Source organism: Dendrobates tinctorius, unplaced genomic scaffold (assembly GCF_039654945.1).
Source record: "Dendrobates tinctorius isolate UK_male_01 unplaced genomic scaffold, ASM3965494v1 ptg000117l, whole genome shotgun sequence".
Taxonomy (NCBI): Eukaryota; Metazoa; Chordata; class Amphibia; order Anura; family Dendrobatidae; genus Dendrobates; species Dendrobates tinctorius.
In genome coordinates this window covers 14,474,441-14,493,911 of record NW_027361785.1, presented here as the reverse complement: position 1 = coordinate 14,493,911, position 19,471 = coordinate 14,474,441, and the positions used below count along the sequence as shown (strand labels likewise).

General features: G+C 45.8%; 1 protein-coding gene across 5 annotated transcripts in view; it reads left to right on the top strand.

Annotated features, from left to right (window-relative positions):
• Positions 1 to 19,471, top strand: part of P2RX1 (purinergic receptor P2X 1) — a 245,346-nt gene that overhangs the window by 66,906 nt on the left and 158,969 nt on the right. For all 5 annotated transcript variants that reach the window (XM_073590587.1, XM_073590586.1, XM_073590588.1 and 2 more), the window contains exon 4: positions 2,273 to 2,339. In XM_073590587.1, the coding sequence (XP_073446688.1) occupies positions 2,273 to 2,339 (67 nt within the window). The remainder of the gene's footprint in view (positions 1 to 2,272; positions 2,340 to 19,471) is intronic.

Here is a 19,471-nt window from a genome sequence, read left to right as displayed (position 1 = left end):
AGTGACTTGTCACTTTATAATATGCAAATTGCCTCTTCAGAGAAAAAGAGGACTTGAATTCTATAGCGCCACCTGTTGGTAGTAGCGATCCTACAAGTCACAATCAACCCTTTAACGAGTCTTGTAATATGACTTAGGATAAAAGCCAAATCAGAATCTCAATTTGCAGACATGGTGTTTCGAGCTATTGGCTCTCGTCAGTGCAAAGTATGAGAACTGATTTGGCTAGGTGAGAGGCTCTGGACTGAGGTCTAAGGGGTAAGGTTTCTCCTTGTGGAGAGTGACATGCCAGCTCTGGCTTGTCAAGGTAAGGAGGCTTATTCGCTGTGCAATGCTCCTCTGCGAAAATAATATGCAAATTGCCTCTTCAGAGAAAAAGAGGACTTGAACTCTATAGCACCACCTTTTTCACTTTATAGGGATCTGTACTCACTCAGCTGCAGTTGAAGTAGGCACAGGAAGCGATATTGCTAAATGTCCAGGCAAGTTTATTTAAGCTTCAAAAACCACTCAAGATAGCAAAACAAAAGAACTGCCTTTTCTGACACAAAGTGAAAACATAAAAGTCCATACAATACAGTGGGACCTCCCGCTTAGGATTGTGTCTGGTTCTTTAACAGAGACCAACATACAGGAGATCCACACATCTCCAGCTCCAGACACTGAATGAGGCAACTGGCCTCCATTTTATCAGCCAAACCACGCCCCTGGGGTGGGGATATGTGAGTGGTCATTCCCATCCATCTCTCATGACCGCTTGTAAAACCTGGCCCTGAAACGGCCAAATAACTCTCTCAGCACAAAACATGCTGGAGCATACTTCCAAGCTCACATCACTGCAGCTAACAGCCACGATGGCACATATCTCCCCTCCAGGACTCATCCGGTAGCCATCTTACAACTTCCATTGACTTTCACCTCAATAGGATTGAGCAGCGAATATTGGGTAACAGGCAATGTTGTAATTCAGTTGTGTAGCTGAGCAGAGCATCGCTTATGCAGTCATATCTCACCATATTACTGTTTTCGTATAGCTGTATTCGCAAATTTAAATGCTTAATACCATTTGTGTCCAAGGTAGTCTTTCATCTGTCACCTAAAAAAATATTGCTAGCCAACTGGACTTTGATTACTTGAATTACACTTTAAAGCATCGCTCCAGTGTTTTTTTTGTATTTCATTGCTGGAAAAGTGCTACTAATCTAAGTTCCCTGCACCTAGTATTTTACACACCAGCTGCCATGTTCAGCTTTTCCCAGTGCTGCTCCAGTCCTGCACCATCATCTTGTGACCGCAACTTCTGATGACCGGAAGTCTGAGGAATGGCCACAAGCTCTCAATTTTAGTCTATGAGAGCCCCATTCTGGCTCTAACAGACTTACATTAAGTTATAACTTCTGGATCCATCAGCAAGTACTGAATCAATCCGGCAGGCCACAAACTGCTGGAGAGCAACTGTAGTGGTGCCAGTAAAAGATGAAGATGAAGTGTCAGAATAGGACCAGGGAACTTAGATTTGTAGCACCACTCCAACGTTGCAATAAAAACCCATGGAGTTGTGCTTTAAGTTGGGAGTCCAGTACTTTTTTTTCATTCTAATTCTTTTATCTTTGCCTATACACACCTACTAATCCTGCTCCATGTCATTGAGTGGTCCTCCAATTATCTTGCTTAGTACAGAAGTTTTCACCTGATTGGCTTCAGCATTGCACTAGCCCATACGACAGGAATCGGTGTAACTAGAATAATAAAAAGTACTGAACTAATCTCCAACTTCTCCAAAACATCTCCAAAAACTTCTCCAAAGCTTAACTTTTCCAAAAATGTATTAGTTTTATGCAGTTGATATGTTTTCGGGATTATCTCACGTACTTACTAGAGTACATTGTCAATTTTAAGTTTACTATATTTCTTAATAAAGGTAAAGATGTGGGAATTCCTATTAATGGAAATAAATCCTCTGAGACTGAAGCTATAAATGAGGGGATAGAGATTTGTATTAATAGAAATTTCTATAATGCAAGATCTCTGCTAAGTAGGATTTATCTGAATGTCCTTGAAAATCCTGGGAATATGCAACAATTCGGAGCCAAATAAGGTCAGTTACTTTTTATTAAGGGTTATTATTGCCAAGTAGCCGAAGAAAAATGCACTAAATCATTTTTAAATAGCGAAAATGCTAATGTACTCAAGATGCAGACTACAGAGCAGTAGCAATGGCATCAGGCATCTAAGCACTGGTCTTCTTACCAGAAATATTCATGTTTTCCAGCTTTCCGATGTAGCACCTTGTGGAACTGATGATGATTGCAAAACTATATCTACTCGACAAACTCAAGGTATGTAATGTTTGCCATTAAATATGTCTTCAAAAATACATGTGTTGTGAAGGCCACATTCACGTGTTCAGTATTTGGTCAGTATTTTACCTCAGTATTTGTAAGCCAAAACCATGAGTGGATGATAAATCCAGAAGTGGTGATGTGTTTCTATTATACTTTTCTGCTGATTGTCCCACTCCAGGTTTTGGCTTACGAATACTGAGGTAAAAAGACTTAACATGTGCATGTGGCCTAAGACATTTTACGTCCTTCTAATTATACTCACTTTACTTACAGCACACGTATTCTTGCATTTTGTCCGTTATTAATCACTTCCATATGCTGTATAATCTAATATCATACATCCTCTTCTGTGAAGAATAAAAAGTTCATTAAGGCCTCTTTCACACTTCAGTTTTTTACAATCAGTCACAATCCGCCAGGTTTTGAAAAAAACGGATCCTCAATTTTTTTTTGAGGATCCGTTTTTTTTCCCCATTGACTTGCATTAATGGCGGATTGTGACGGATTGCTGTCCGTTGCATCCGGTTTTTTTGAGGATCCGCCAAAAGTTGGTGTCTGTCACCATCCTCAAAGATTTCAAAACGGAGCTTTTAACGTTTTTTTCCTCTGGCGGATCCTCCAGACACTCATTTAACCCGAAATTCTCTCTCTCTCTCTCTCTCTCTCTCTCTCCTTTTCTCGGCCAGCGTTTACTTTAAATTTCCTCATTTTCAGGATCCGTCTAAAAACGGATCCTGTGCCATCCGTTCACATCAGTTGAGAACGGATCCGCTTGTCTGACTTTTTGACGGATTTGAACTGATGCAAAAAACTGAAGTGTGAAAGAGGCCTAAGCAAACGATTGTCACAATTAATATCCCACCACAATGTAATTCATATGGTATATCTTGGTAGCACTGTAAGAGAGAGACAGGACAATTGCCATATCCATGTCCAGTCCTTTCCCTACAGGAAAATGTACTCTTCTCTTCTGCATACCTGCATCTCCAGAATCAGCTTCCTCAGGGCACTTCCCAGGCGATAACAGTTCTTCTTCCAGGCGACTCCCAGCAATGAAGACACAGTCCGAGTCAACTTTAACACTTTCTTTACTGAGTATTTCACATGTTACATCCACATTTGGTACATTGTGACATTTGCTTGTTTCCTTATCTTTCCCTTTCTGGCTGTCACTTCTGTGCAGTACACGCCCGGACCGGACCCTCCTAGACTGTTCTCCAGTTCCTTCCTGGCCTAACCTTGCCATGATGACAATTCTTTCTGCCTGTTTCGCCCCAGACTCAAAATCATCAGCCACCAGGTTTGGTTGCCTCTGGTAAAGCATCCGGCCCATCTGTACCAAACTCGTCGAAGCTCCAGCTTCCTTCACTTCAGCTGTCCAGCCAACTCCTGCCCTAAAAACATCGGCCCAGGCAACAAGTCTCCACATCTTTCCGTTTCTGTACTGGCCCACTGCTATGACACACAGTGGTCGGGATAACATGGGCTGCAGCGCTTGAAAATTTGGGGCTGCCAAGCTGTCCGGGCCTATAGTCCATGTGGGCAATATGTTACAGCTTTATACACAATAGTAACACATACATGTGACAATACCATTAAAGACGAGCAATAATATATATTTCTATGTAGCAGTACCGCAGGCGTTTATCATAAACATTATCACTTAGCAATATATACCCAATGACATAGGAGGGACAATCTGAGGAAGGGAAGCAAGAAAGACATATCTCACTCCCTTACACTCCCCATTTCCTTGAACTTGGTCATCCTCAACCAAGGCATGATACAAAAACCAATAATAATAAAACTTTTTTTTTCAACTATAAAAAAAACGCAAGTCATTTGGCTTAATATAAGTCGCATCTGGTATACACCGCAGTTGCTGATGCACAGGCAACAGTCCTGTTTCCCAGTCCTCCAGGACTTAACGATAAGCAGTCTTAGGAGAGATGCTGCCCCTTACCTTGAGGAGAGTAAAGACTTTCCAGAGGTCTCTGGTTAAGGAAACAGTTTCTCCAGTTTCCAGCAGAATGGGCGCAACAAGCCCAATAAAAGAAAACAAAGAGTCCATAGGCTTCATATCTTCTGCCTAGCTCGCAGTCCTCTAGGCTTTAAACACATTCTACACACAACGCTTATCGTCAGCGACGCCCAAAGGCCGAACCATTCCGCTCACCGTAAGTGAGCGAAAACTTCCTCTAGGGGCTATAGTGCCCACAGGGATGCCATTTCTACCACCACCATCTTGGTCACAGTAGAGGTGTTAGTTTTTCTTCTCCAGTCAGTCAAGTTCAATCCCGTAGTCAAGTCCGGTGTTGTCACAAAGTTGGTGTTAGGCAAATCCAATGTTTTGTGCACAATTTCTTCTTCAATGATAACAGCTGCCGACTCTTTCTCCCAGTCATCTTCCAGGGGCACAGCAGTCACACACACATCATCATCACTTCTTTCTGCTGGTTCTCCACATTGCGAGGTAGTCACATCCTGCCAACCACGGCAAATGTAAGGGATGGACAGGACTGTAGTCGTGACCTGAACAATTGCCATATCCATGTCCAGTCCTTCCCCTACAGGAGAATGTATTCTTCTCTTCTGCATACCTGCATCTCCAGAATCAGCTTCCTCTGGGCACTTCCCAGGCGATAAAGGTCCCTCTTCCAGGCGACCCCCAGCAATGAAGACACAGTCCGAGTCAACTTTAACACTTTCTTTACTGAGTATTTCACACGTTACATCCATATTTGGTACATTGTGACATTTGCTTGTTTCCTCATCTTTCCCTTTCTGGCTGTCTCTTCTGTGAAGTACACGCCCAGACCGGACCGTCCTAGACTGTTCCCCAGTTCCTTCCTGGCCTAACTTTGCCATGATGACAATTCTTTCTGCCTATTTCGCCCCAGACTCAAAATCATCAGCCACCAGGTTTGGTAGCCTCTGGTAAAGCATCCAGCCTGTCTGTACCGAACTCGTCGAAGCTCCAGCTTCCTTCACTTCAACTGTCTAGCTGACTCCTGCCCTAAATGCATCGGCCCAGGCAACAAGTCTCCACATAATAATGATAATAAATTTTATTTCTATAGCGCCGACATATTCCGCAGCACTTTACATTTCAGAGGGGATTTGTACAGACAATAGACATTACAGCATAACAATAATCACATAGATTATAACAAATACCAAGAGGAATGAGGGCCCTGCTCGCAAGCTTACAGTCTATGAGGAAAGAGGTAGACACGAAAGGTGGGTGGTAACAATTGCCCTGATTGTATGGACCAGCCATAATGTTAAGTGTGTAACAACAGTACAGACAGAGGGCTATTGGATGCATAAAGCATGTGGGAACATGATGTGGGGAACCTGGTTATGGTAAAACTTTTGGCTGTGCCACACAGGGATAGATTAGGTTAATGTGTTGAGGCGGTAGGCCAGTCTGAATAAATGCGTTTTCAGGGCATGCTTAAAATTGTGGAGATTGGGGACTAATCGTATTGACCTGGGAAGTGCATTCCAAAGAATTGGCACAGCATGTGTAAAGTCTTGGAGACGGGAGTGGGAGGTTCTGATTATCCACATACTTCCGTTTCTTTACTGGCCCATTGCTATGACATACAGTGGCCTTGGGTAACGTGGGCTGCAGCGCTTGAATGTTGCGTAGCTGCCAAGCTATCCGGGCCTATAGCCCATGTGGACACTAGGGCACCCTGGCCTCGTCTGACCTAACTTCCTACGAGGTCCCTGCTTACTATTTGGCAGTCCCTCCTATGAACACCCCATCAGCTATACCTATAGAGTCCACTAGTATGCCCCCATCTAGTGGCCTGCAACAGAACTACACTTACCCATGACTATGTAAACTATATACTAAAGTGCCCTCCTCTAATGTCCCCAAAAGGATGCACTAACTTACCATAACTGTACATACAAAACAGGCACACTATATTACGCAATAATATAATACAGAAACAGAAGACAATATGTTACAGCTTTCTACACAAATGGTAACACATACATGTGGCAATACCATTAAAGACAAGCGATAATACATATTTCTATGTTGCAGTACCGCAGATGTCTATCATAAAAATTGTCACTTAGCAATATATACACAAAGACAAAGGAGTAACAATCTGAGGAAGGGAAGCAAGAAAGACATATCTTACTCCCTTACAGCACTCATTTACATAGCTTATTTATTTTCATGATACTAATTGCCACCCTTTATCATCCTCTTATCAAAGCGAAAAAGTGAGCTTCCAGGCACCTTTGGTATAACTTTAATTTTAGAGTTAATGATCCTCAAAAAATCCAACAAAGTCAATAACTTTGCCTCAGAGAATGTAAATTATGACCCATGGGTATTCAATAGGTACAGAAACAATGTTCAGCAATAGCTATAATATGCACAATTGTCATTAAAGATATACAACTATTATCACCATTCTAAAGATGTGTCCTTCTCAGGTCTGTTTCTGCTAATATCAATTAGTTACTTGTTCTAACATGAAAAAGAAAGTAAATTAGGAATTAAAAGAAATTTGTCAGTAGGATCAGCTGTCCTAAGCCGTGTATTTAGGCATGTAGGTCATAGGAAGCTGAATAAAGGGATACCTTGAAATCTGCGATCTGATGTCTTATTCCAGAGAAATCCACATTTTTATTACATACTGTAAAAATGACCTCTTTCAGGCTTTGGATGATGTTGCCTGAAAGATAACTCTGCCTCCAGAGCTTATTTTACATGAGGGGGAGTTACCAGTGTGAGACATGTAGCTAACACAGAACAGGAGAAATGAAATTTGTCTTCTTGCAAATACATTTTTTGGTTCTCTCTCACCTCTGCTCCACTGCAACAATACTACAACCCTGTCAGCTGGAAGCTGGAGCTGAGAGGAACCTGCAGATGTGTCAAATGTAATCACACACAGCTCTGCAGTGAGATCAGAGAACGGCCATTACATATCTCACTGGTAACTCCCCTTCATGTAAAATAAGCTCTGGAGGCAGAGTTATCTTCTAAGCAGCATCCCATCAGGATCCTGTCAGCGCCGGCTGACTGCCGCGGCTAAGCAGGGTAACTCACCAAGGCTACAGGAGAGCCCGGGGTCCGATACTGCAGGGAAAGTTCCGAGAACAGGACCTGCGACACTAAAGGTAGAAAACAGTACAAGGACCTACGATCATGTGACCACAGGGAGCGTGGCTTAGCGTCCTGCTGCAGGAGATGACTGTAGGATTCTATTACAGGAATCCTGGAGTAAAGACTAGGGAAACTCAGGTCAGACAAACGGGGGGGGGGTCATACACAGAGAGGGCGGCGTGGTACCAGAGAGGCAAGCAGAGAATAGTCAGAACGTAAGCAATGAGTCATACAGTAGCAACGCACTACAAAAGGAACAGGCAGAACTCGTAACAGGGACAGAACCGGATCAAAACCAAACAAGCTTAAAGTATCACAGTCACAAAGCACACCAGGGTCACAAACACTCGGCCAAGGATCTGAGTATAAGCGATGAGGAATGAGCCCACAATGAGGCTATAAAAAGCCTCCTAGAATCTCAGAGTGAGGCCATTCAGATTAACCTCTGAACTACCTGATCCCAAGAACTAAGCAGATCATGACACGTCCTAACAAGAGCCAGGAAGAGGTCATTTATATAAAGTAATAAAAGATTTCTCAACAACAAGGCATCTGATATGAGGCACACAGGGCTGACTTTTTTTCATCATTCTATAACTTGTATGCCTGTATTAATAGATTAGATAGGTCAAATGTGGTGATAGATTCCCTTTAAATGTAGCATATCATACCGTGAGAATGTAAATATGTGTTAAGAAATGCAGTATATCCAGACTGATACATTTTTTCACAGTGTGCTATGCTCCACAATTGGCTGGCTTACTTGGCAAATGCCTCCACTAAAAAGATGCGGTAGTCAATGCCTGATGAAGAGACCTGGGTAGTCTCGAAAGCTTGCAATGTGTTGCCATCTTTTCAGTTAGCCATTAAAAGGTATCTGTTGTGCCCCTGAGGCTCAGTCGCCACAGAGGTTCTGCACCTTCTCCCCAGGTGTGTTGCCTCACCATCCAGGTAAGTTGGAGGCTCCTGACCATGCTCCAACACTCGCACCCCACACAATAGAGTAGTTCAGCAAAACCACATTGCGGCTCCTTGCCTAGAGAGAGGCAGAGCACCTTTGGTGGTTCCCTGCTTGGAACACTAAACGTGCTGGGAGGTGGGTGGAGTTTAGAACACATAAAAGAGCAGGATGGTTTAGGATTACAGGTCAGTCGTTCAGTCAGAAGGAGAGTAGGAGAGAGGAAGCCACTCGGAGAGGAGTGGGGATCCCTGGAAGAGGGATGGAGGAAGGAGTGCTGCAGCTGCCTCAGTGATCTGAGCCAGCTGGCACGGGAAAGGAAAGGAGAAAGACATTGAACTGAAACCTGAGCTTCCATAGGAGAGAAAGACAAGTACGGAACGTAGGAGTAAAAGGGAACACAGAGGACGTGGGTTAGAGGAAGAACACTGCCTAGAAGTTCTAAGCGCAAGGCCGGGGCCCGGTCCCCGAGGTTGTATGGACACTAATGGTTCTGCAGCAGACACCGGTGGAGTAGTGGGCTGTAAATGCACTACTCCCATCTAAGACTTGAGGGCACAACAGCAACACGGATAGAGAGCCGGGACTCAGGAGTAGAGAGTCCCTAAAGCAGGCTACAGCTGTCTGCCGTACAAGTAGAGTTCTTGGGAACATCTGTCAGGAGTAACTCCAGTGTAACTCAGTACTAGGAGATCTTCATACTTAAAGGCGCTATAGAGGAGATGTTCAGAAAAGGCACATAAGTTGGCGGAGTGTGGAAGGGAGCATTCCATCTTGCCTAGAGGTTGACTGAGTCCCTGACCCGGAGAACATGGCACAGAAGCGGGCACTACAGACTGTGAGTAAAGCTTTGGAACTACATGCCCTGGTGTCCTCCATTCCTTCCTGCGTCCGTCCGCCTGGCACTGCTACATCCCCTGCGCCAAACACTACACCATCTAAGTGTCTCCACATCTACACTGCCCTGGGACAACAGCCCTGCCTGTAGAGGGCTATAACATCATTGCTGCACCACACCATCTGTCCCGGAGGATCTGTCTGCAGCATTGGCTTAACACCTCCCTTGCCAAACACCACAGGTGGCATCACGAACTATTCATCTAACTACATTATACCATTCACAACATCTCCCCTATTAATTTGGGCGCCCAGGGCCACGGTCCGAGTCACCGCTGCTGTGACACATCCCACTGATACTGGCCCGGTACCAAGTACCCCACGGCCCTGGGAGGGTGACCAAATTTGGCGTCACAAACAGGATGACGAGACCCGATGCCATCGGGTTCTGTGTGCCTAAGATTTGTTGGACTTAAAAAACTTTTGAGAATGTGCAGAAGACCCGATTTAATAGACTGTAAAATGAACATTAAAAATGGCTGTTGGCGTGGAGAAGAAGGGCGTGATGAGATGGGAGGTCCTAGGAAAAGACCACGAACAGTCTTGGGCCTCCCCTGCATGAATTACTATGTGACAGCAACATGGCCCACCCCCAAGGGGTTCGTATACTGGATTGGTATGGAGGCGCTGGAAGAAGACACCGCCCCAAGAAGGAGAGGCAGATGCCAGTGGCGGGAAAGGGGCCGAGAGAGGAGGTAGAAGAACACCAGAACACCATCTTGTAGAGAGATCGGAGGAGCCTGTGGTGCGTGGGGAAGTGGATCTCCCCGGCGCCATGGCTGAAGGCTCCGACCCAGTAGCTGAGATGAACCGCCAGCAGCTGGAGGATGAAATTGCCCAGCTGACGCGCAGCTTGCAACTGCGGCAGGAGGCCTTGTGGAGGCTGAACTGGCAGCACGCCCGGGAGGGGCCTACACCGGCGGTAACCGCCGCTGCTACACCAGAGCTTCCCCAGGCAGATTCCGTGGAGCCTGCCGCCGCCATCACGCCACCAGCAGCATCCGAAGCCCCCTTGCTGCCGCCACAGGAAGACTTGTACGAGGCCCCGGAGGCCGGAGCAAAGGAAGATGAGCTCCTGCCTGGACCTGATGCGGCTGCGCTGGTCCCACCGGAGGCCCCCGCAGACCCGGAGCCACCACCCGCTGTCACCGGCCCGCTTTCACCGGCACCGGAGCAGAGACCACACCGCCAGGAGGCTCCAGGTACGTCCGATGCCCCGACACCTGGGAAGGCCCTGGGGTGTACCATGGTTGCAGCGCCTGGCCAGGTCGTGCTAGATCTGGTCTGGGACCGGGATACCAGTCCCCGGGGGGAACACCGGAACCCCTGGAGGTGGCGCCACGATACCAAACCAGCCTAGATCGGTCCCAGGAGGAACGGGAGGATGAGGAGAACTGGGCTAGTTATCAACTACCATCCGGCAACTGGCAGCTGAACACCGGGAGAGGGAGCAGCGCCGGCAGGCGATACTAGGCCCAGATTTGGACCGGAAGGAGCGGGTCCGTGCCGGTCATTTTGGTCCTAGAGATGTAGCAGGTTGGGGCCACATCCTGAGCGTGAATCACGAGAGGGGGTTCGGCTTTATCCATTACCCTAGCCGAATCTCCGATCTGTTTTTCAACCGGAGAGACGTGGAACCTCACTTGATAAAAGGGCACCCTGCAAGGAACCTGAGCCCGGGAGATCACGTAACATTTACCAGACACGAAGGTCTGAGAGGCTGGTACGCGATGAACATCAGGCGAGTCCCAGAGGATCTCATCCAGACCTGCAGGCAGAAACCACCTACTGCCCCCATGTGCCAAGGTGTACCAAAAGCAAAGAAAACCACAAGTTTGACCCCACTGGAGGAGGAGTACCTAAGGACTGCTGATGCGTTTATCACATCTGGTAGCAGGTCCCAGTCACCAGCTTCCAGAATCCCAGGAGGGGACCATCACTAGTAACCTGCAACTAACTCTCGTTACCCAGGAGGGTATTTATTTGCACAGTTGTGCTTAGTTTTTCCATTATGTTTTAGTTTTGTTTTTCCAGTGTTGCCCTGTTTTATTGGCAGCCTTCCCCTTGAACTAAGGAGATCATGAACTCTGAATGGTCCAGAACTGTGTTTGTAAATAGTTTGCACCTCTTTAGGTGCCCTCTCTTGGTTTTACATAGGACACTTTACGAAGATAACGTCTACCTCATTTGGAGCATGACTCCAATCAAAGGACACTGCAAGATATCCTGTCTGGGAGCGGTGTCCAGCACTTACAAGAATTGTTGAAAGTTTTAATGTGAAGTATTTGGTAATGTTGTGTCTTATGAGAGTATTGGTAACTAGGAAATGGTTTTTATATAGAATTAAGAATGTTTTGATAAAGAGATAAGAGATTTGGATAGAGAGATTTGAATAAAGAATAAAGAATTGAAAATGTAGATGATGAACCAGGCACCTCGGTTGTCGCTCAGAGTTGAAAGAAAGTAGAAAATGTGCACTAGAGATGGAAAGATGAAGAATACTGAAGTGGTAGTGAGTAACAGACAATAGCACTGTGAATTAAGTATTGTAGGGAAAATTGCACTTTGACTTAGGATTTTTGATAGTTAATTAAGAATTGTTGGTAACGTTCAAGAATGAGTGCCTCTCACATTGGGAAGTTTAGTATAAGAAATGTTTATTCAGCATTGCAAAAATTTGTATGTTCCTGTGTTGTCAACTTTGTTTACCTTGCAGCCCGCGGACGTACTGTGTTTAACAGGGGGTATGTGGTGCCCCTGAGGCTCAGTCGCCACAGACGTACTGCACCTTCTCCCCAGGTGTGGTGCCTCACCATCCAGGTAAGTTGAAGGCTCCTGACCACGCTCCAACACTCGCACCCCACACAATAGAGTAGTTCAGCAAAACCACATTGCGGCTCCTTGCCTAGAGAGAGGCAGAGCACCTTTGGTGGTTCCCTGCTTGGAACACTAAACATGCTCGGAGGTGGGTGGAGTTTAGAACACATAAAAGAGCGGGATGGTTTAGGATTACAGGTCAGTCGTTCAGTCAGAAGGAGAGTAGGAGAGAGGAAGCCACTCGGGGAGGAGTGGGGATCCCTGGAAGAGGGATGGAGGAAGGAGTGCTGCAGCTGCCTCAGTAATCTGAGCCAGCTGGCACGGGAAAGGAAAGAAGGAGAAAGACATTGAACTGAAACCTGAGCTTCCATAGGAGAGAAAGACAAGTACGGAATGTAGGAGTAAAAGGGAACACAGAGGATGTGGGTTAGAGGAAGAACCCTGCCTAGAAGTTCTAAGTGCAAGGCCGGGGCCCGGTCCCCGAGGTTGTATGGACACTATTGGTTCTGCAGCAGACACCGGTGGAGTAGTGGGCTGTAAATGCACTACTCCCATCTAAGACTTGAGGGCACAACAGCAACAAGGATAGAGAGCCGGGACTCAGGAGTAGAGAGTCCCTGAAGCAGGCTACAGCTGTCTGCCGTACAAGTAGAGTTCTGGGGAACATCTGTCAGGAGGAACTCCAGTGTAACTCAGTACTAGGAGATCTTCACACTTAAAGGCGCTATAGAGGAGACATTCAGAAAAGGCACATAAGTTGGCGGAGTGTGGAAGGGAGCATTCCATCTTGCCTGGAGGTTGACTGAGTCCCAGACCCGGAGGACACGGCACAGAAGCGGGCACTACAGACTGTGAGTAAAGCTTTGGAACTACATGCCCTGGTGTCCTCCATTCCTTCCTGCGTCCGTCCGTCTGGCACTGCTACATCCCCTGCACCAAACACTACACCATCTAAGTGTCTCCACATCTACACTGCTCTGGGACAACAACCCTGCCTGTGGAGGGCTATAACATCATTGCTGCACCACACCATCTGTCCCGGAGGATCTGTCTGCAGCGTTGGCTTAACACCTCCCTTGCCGAACACCTCAGGTGGCGTCACGAACTATTCATCTAACTACATTCTGCCATTCACAACATCTCCCCTATTAATTTGGGTGCCCAGGGCCACGGTCAGGGTCACCGCTGCTGTGACACATCCCGCTGATACCAGCCCGGTACCGAGGACCCCACAGCCCTGGGAGGGTGACCCATATCAACCACTGAGGACTCTCAATTCTGAATATTTTTCCACTAAAAAGTGATATTCAACACCGAATTAAGATCTGAATGTGAATGTGAAAACTTCTCCTGTAGAACACAAGGCTGGCAATGTGACTTTTGTGCCTTTTTATTTTTACTCCCATGAAAGGTCAAACGAAGTTGCTCCACTGTTTAGCAGTTTTCGTGATACTATTTCCATTGACTTATATAGGGAGTTATAATTGGGTAGCAAAAAGTTGTATTGAATTGACCGTGTGACATACAGTAGGTGATTAATGATCTTGTGCATATGTGTTTCAAATTGAAGCAGAAAGCAGAAAGGCCACACTGATTTATATAGGGTCCGTCTGGTTATTTGTTTAGTGTCCGTTTTATAGAACAAAAGAAAAAAGCAGCATGAAGAACTTCTTCCACTCTAAGGGCAGAGACACACTGGCGAATTTTTCATCCGAGAATCGGATCGTAAAACTTGCCCTGGCCGGCACCTCTCCTGACCTGAGCAAGACAGTGTGATGGATTACTATGCAGCTCTCAAGTTCAGGTCAGGAGAGGTGCCAGCCAGGGCAAGTTTTACGATCCGATTCTCGGACGAAAAATTCGCCAGTGTGTCTCTGCCCTAACACTAAACAGCAAAAGGAAACCAGACGGACCCCATAATAGCGAGGCCACTGTGCTTCCATTTGAAACAGAAATGCACATGATGCTAATTCTGTTTATCTGATCTAAATTGTACCAACCAACAAACGATAAATGGACATGTGCACAATACCTTAATAAAGATGCTCTGGAATACTTAGGGCATTCTAGTATAACAGACAATGACAGCTGATCAATAAATCCAGGGATTCACAGGTGGCATTTGATAAATGTTCTCTCTTTTTCTTCTTTTCCATTCGGTCCAGACACCAATACCTCTATGGTCATATGGCTTGTGAATTGCTACCACTAATTTGATAAAGCTCTGTTCACACTGCTGTTTTTAATTCTGTTGATTTCCTCATATGAGCAGAGCAACTAAACACTATTGCCAGACCTCTTACGTACTGAGGACCAGAGAAGTCTATAATAGCAGGAGTTAAGGTATGTGCACACAATGTCTTTTTTCAGGTGGATTACACCTAGAATCCATCTAATAAATGAGCCTTTTTCTAGGCGGCTTTTTTTAAGCTGGGGGGGCAATATCCATGGTCTCTTACAACCCTGAGAATACCAGCCACCAGTTGTCTGCTTTAGTTTCGCTAGTTGTCAAAAATGGGGGGATCTTACACCATTTTTTTAAATTATTTATTTAAATATTTAAAAAAAAAAAAAACAGCATGGGGACCCCTCTATTCTTGATAACCAGCTTTGCTGAAGCTGACATCTGAGTGTTGATGCCCGCAGCTGTCAGTTTTGCTTGGCTGGTTATCAAAAATACAGGGGAACCCACAACGTTTTTTTTTTTTATTATTATTTCTTTAGAGCGCACGCACCGGGTGATGATGAATACTCTCATCTGCCGCCTGCTCTCACTGTTATTAGTGGAAGCAGGCATAGGCTGATGGGGGCAATAGTCCCATCAGCTGACTCCAGTTACTTCCAATCGCAGCTGTGGGCTCATGCTGTCATTTGACAACATGGCAACTGCGGCTGTCTGACCAGCGGTAAAGATTTAAATGCCAATCAGAGGCAGTGTTTGCAGCACTGTCATGCACATGACAGCGTGGCCAACACTGGATGTTCTGGTTCCCATTTCAAGTGATTGGGGTCCAGCCAAACCCGCTGGACCCGAACATCCAGGGGTCTACCCATCTCTAATCTTCATTTGTCCAGGGTGTCTACTGGACACTGACTCACCAAGTCACCAGGCAGGATAATGACTGCCAGGAGATTACTGGGAAGGAAGGAGAAAGTGTGGGAGAAAGCCTGCTGTTCAGTGTCTGGTTGTACACAAAAACGAATTGCAAGAGCAGGTAAAAGAACTTGAAAGAGGCTTAACAAACAGTCTAGGCATCCAGTAAGACATCTGAAAGTAGGGTCAGTTCTGCCAATATAGAACGTCTGGCCAGTGACAGGGGGAGAACCTGTGTGCTGCATAATTTAGCGACACCCAGAGACTTGCAATATAAAAATTCAGTAGTGGAATTTAAAGACCTATCTATTTATACATTATTACATCAGGAATGGTTCTAATGGATTTCTCTGGTTTATTTATGGATTCATTATTAATTAAAGATTACAGAAAACAGTTGATATGTACTTATAAATTTGGAGAGAGCTGATAATCTGATTTATGTAATACTAGCTGAAGAGCCCGGCGCTGCCCGGGCATAGTAACTAACTATGGTTAGTTATAACAAATTATAATGATTTTATCTCTCTCTCTATATATTATATATATATATATATATATATATATATATATATAAAGCTGAGTGTATAGCCCTGCCAATTCCGCATAGCCACATTCACTTTAATATCCCACAAAATCCCATCAGCCAGAGCTACCAGACTACTACCCATAATATCCCACATCATCTCATCAGCCAGAGACACCAGACAACTACCACTAATATCCCACATCATCCCGTCAGCTAGAGCCACTGGACTACTACCCCTAATATCCCACATCATCTCATCAGCCAGAGACACCAGACAACTACCACTAATATCCCACATCACCCAGTCAGCCAGAGCTACCGGACTACTACCCATAACATCCCACATCGTCCCATCAGCCAGAGCCACCGGACTACTACCACTAATATCCCACATCATCCCGTCAGTCAGAGCTACCGGACTACTACCCATAATATTCCACATCATCCCATCAGCCAGTAGCCACTGGACTTGTACTCCTAATATCCCACATCATCCCATCAGCCAGATCCACCGGACAACTACCACTAATATCTCACATCATCCCCTCAGCCTGGAGTCAGAACCAGAGCGCTGAGTGGAACGGTCCTAACTCCATAGTGGGGATCCCTTAAAGAGAGGCCTGGCATCAGAACCAGAGCGCTGAGTGGATTTGCCCTGACTTCCATACCAATGATCCCTTTAATAGAAGCCTGGGGTGAGAATCAGAGCGCTGAGGGATTTACCCTAACTTCCATACCGGAGATCCCTTTAAGAGGGGACTTGGGTCAGAACCAGAGCGCTGAGTGGATTTGCCCTAACTTCCATACCGTGGATCCCTTTAAGAGAGCTTGGGATCAGAACCAGAGCGCTGAGTGGATTTGCCCTGACTTGCATACCAATGATTCCTTTAATAGAACCATGGGGTCAGAATCAGAGCGCCGAGGGATTTGCCCTAAATTCCATGCAGGAGATCCCTTTAAGAAAGCCTGGGGTCAGTACCAGAGCATTTGAAGGCAATTGCCCTGACTTCCATACTTGGGATCCCTTTAAGAGAGGCCTGGTGTCAGAATTAAAGCGCTGGATGGATTTGCCCTGACTTTCTTACTGGAGATCCCTTTAAGAAGGGCCTGGGGTCAGTACCAAAGTGCAGGGAGGATTTGCCCTAAATTCCATACCAATAATCTCTTTAAGAGACCCTGGGGTCAGAACCACAGAGCTGAGTGGAACGGTCCTAACTTCTATACCGGGGATCCCCTTAAGAGAGGCCTGGGGTCAAAACCAAAGCGCTGGATGGATTTGCTCTGACTTCCATACCAATGACCCCTTTAAGAGGGAAGATGTGCCTATAGGATGGAGGATGTGTGATGGTATATGGGCACAGGAGGGGGGGATTCATTTCTGTCATGTGCTCTGTGCTCTTTTCTGGGGGGCAGACAATGTCTGGGAGCTTATGTTCCCAAAGATGCTATATTTCTCCCACCATGTCAGTGTCTGCTGAGGTGTTGTCAAGTGTGAAAACTGTTGGTCATAGCAACTAATCACAGCTCAGCTTCTTTTGAACAGCTCTGGTGAAATGAAAGATGCTTTGTGATTGGTTGGTGATACACACACATTCATTTTTTTATATAGAGAACACCCAAACTAACCGAAGTGTCAGCTAGACCTGCTCTTAGGCATGTTTCTTGTTTGTTCTCACAGTTACAACAGTGTCCAGTGGTATCTAAAGAGAACTATATTATTATTTTACTCATTTATATAATGCCATTAATTCTACAGCGCTTTACAGACATTATTAATCAGTTTTAAGATTATACATGTTAAAGAGACACTCGCAAATTCCAATTTAAACTAAGCAGATGGTTAAACTGTAAAAGAAAAACCATGCCTGTAATCTACTTTTCCACACTTTTGTTGTTTATAAAATGACATTTATTCATGATGAAAATTAGGGTGCTCCATGTTCCATTGACCTAACTGGCCACTCTGCCCCTTCTGACTGAGGAGACAAGAGAGAGGCATGAGTGTGCTCCCCCTTAGCTCTTGCTCTGACACTGTGTGCACACATTAACAAGGATTCATTTAATCTATAGGCAAGTGAGCCCTACCAATCTACATAGAGGGAAGTGGCATGGCATCTTAACTGAGGGAGCAGAATGGTCAACTGGGTGGTTGGCCATGCCAACAGTGTACTGAGCACTCTAAGGAATCATTCAGACATCAGTGATTTTTCTTGTATGCAAAAAACTGTCTGAGTTTCACCAGTGATTTTATTAGTGTTTCATCAGAGTTTGATCAATTAAATTTTTACCATCAGAGTTTGGTCAGAGATGCATCAGATTTTCTAGGATAAAAAAAATTATGAAGGTTTCTTTTCATACATTAAAAACAATTAACATCCGATTGCTGCCTGTTTATTTTTAAGGACCCATAGACTTGCATTGATGAGATTGATCCAATACTCGTAACCAAAATCATAGGTCTACCTGCTTTTGTGCATACCACTTAGTCTGAAATAAAAAACATAGACATGTGATTAGCACTATAGCCATAATAGGTACAAGTTCTATCCAAGAAAAACATGGAGAGAACTGGGTCGCCCTCCCAGGACTGTGGGGTACTCGGCACCGGGCCGGTATCAGCGGGATGTGTCACAGCAGCGGGGACCCGGTCCATGGCCCTGGGCAACCAAGTAATGGGGGAATGTAATGATTTGAATGAATAGTTCGTGACGCCACCTGTGGTGTTCGACAAGTGAGATGTTAGGCCGACGCTGCATGCAGATCCTCTGGGGCTGGTGGTGTGTTGCAGCCAAGATGGTGAAGCTCTCCAAAGGTGGAGCTGTAGCCCCAGGGCAGTGTAGATGTGGGGGAAGAGGAGAGGCACAAGCGGTGTAGAAGTTGGTACCCAGATGTAGCGGGGCTGGATGCGTCGGCGCAAGAATGAATGGAGGACACCAGGGCTTGCAGTTCCAAAGCTTTACTCACAGTCTGTAGTACACACAGGTGCCTGCCTCCGTACTATGTCCTCCGGGTCAGAGGCTCAATCAGCCTCCAGGTCAGATGGAATGCTCCCTTCCAACGCTCCGCCAACATGTGACTTTCTGAACGTCTCCTCTATAGCGCCTTTAAGTGTGAAGTACTCCCAGTACTGAGTTACACTGGAGTGCCTCCTGACAGATGTTCCCAAGAACTCTACTTGTACGGCAGACAGCTGTAGCCTGCTTTAGGGACTCCCTACTCCTGAGTCCCGGCTCACTATCCAAGTTGCTGTTGTGCCCCCAAGTCTTAGATTGGAGTAGTGCATTTACAGCCCACTACTCCACCGGTGTCTGCTGCAGAACCATTAGTGTCCATACAACCTCGGGGACCGGGCCCCGGCATTGCGCTTAGAACTTCTAGGCAGGGTTCTTCCTCTAACCCACGTCCTCTCTGTTCCCTTTTACTCCTTCGTTCCGTTCTAATCTCTCTCTCTTATGGAAGATCAGGTTTCAGTTCAATGTCTTTCTCCTTCTTTCCTTTCCCGTGCCAGCAGACCCAGGTCACTCAGGTCTGCTGCAGCTCCTCCTTCCTCCATCCCTCTCTCAGGGATCTTCTTTCCTCACTCCTCTCTGAGTGGCTTCCTCTCCTAGACTGACCTGTAATTCTAAACCTTCCCGCTCTTTTATGTATTCTCAACTCCACCCGCTTCCCAGCGCGTTTCGTGTTCCAAGCAGGG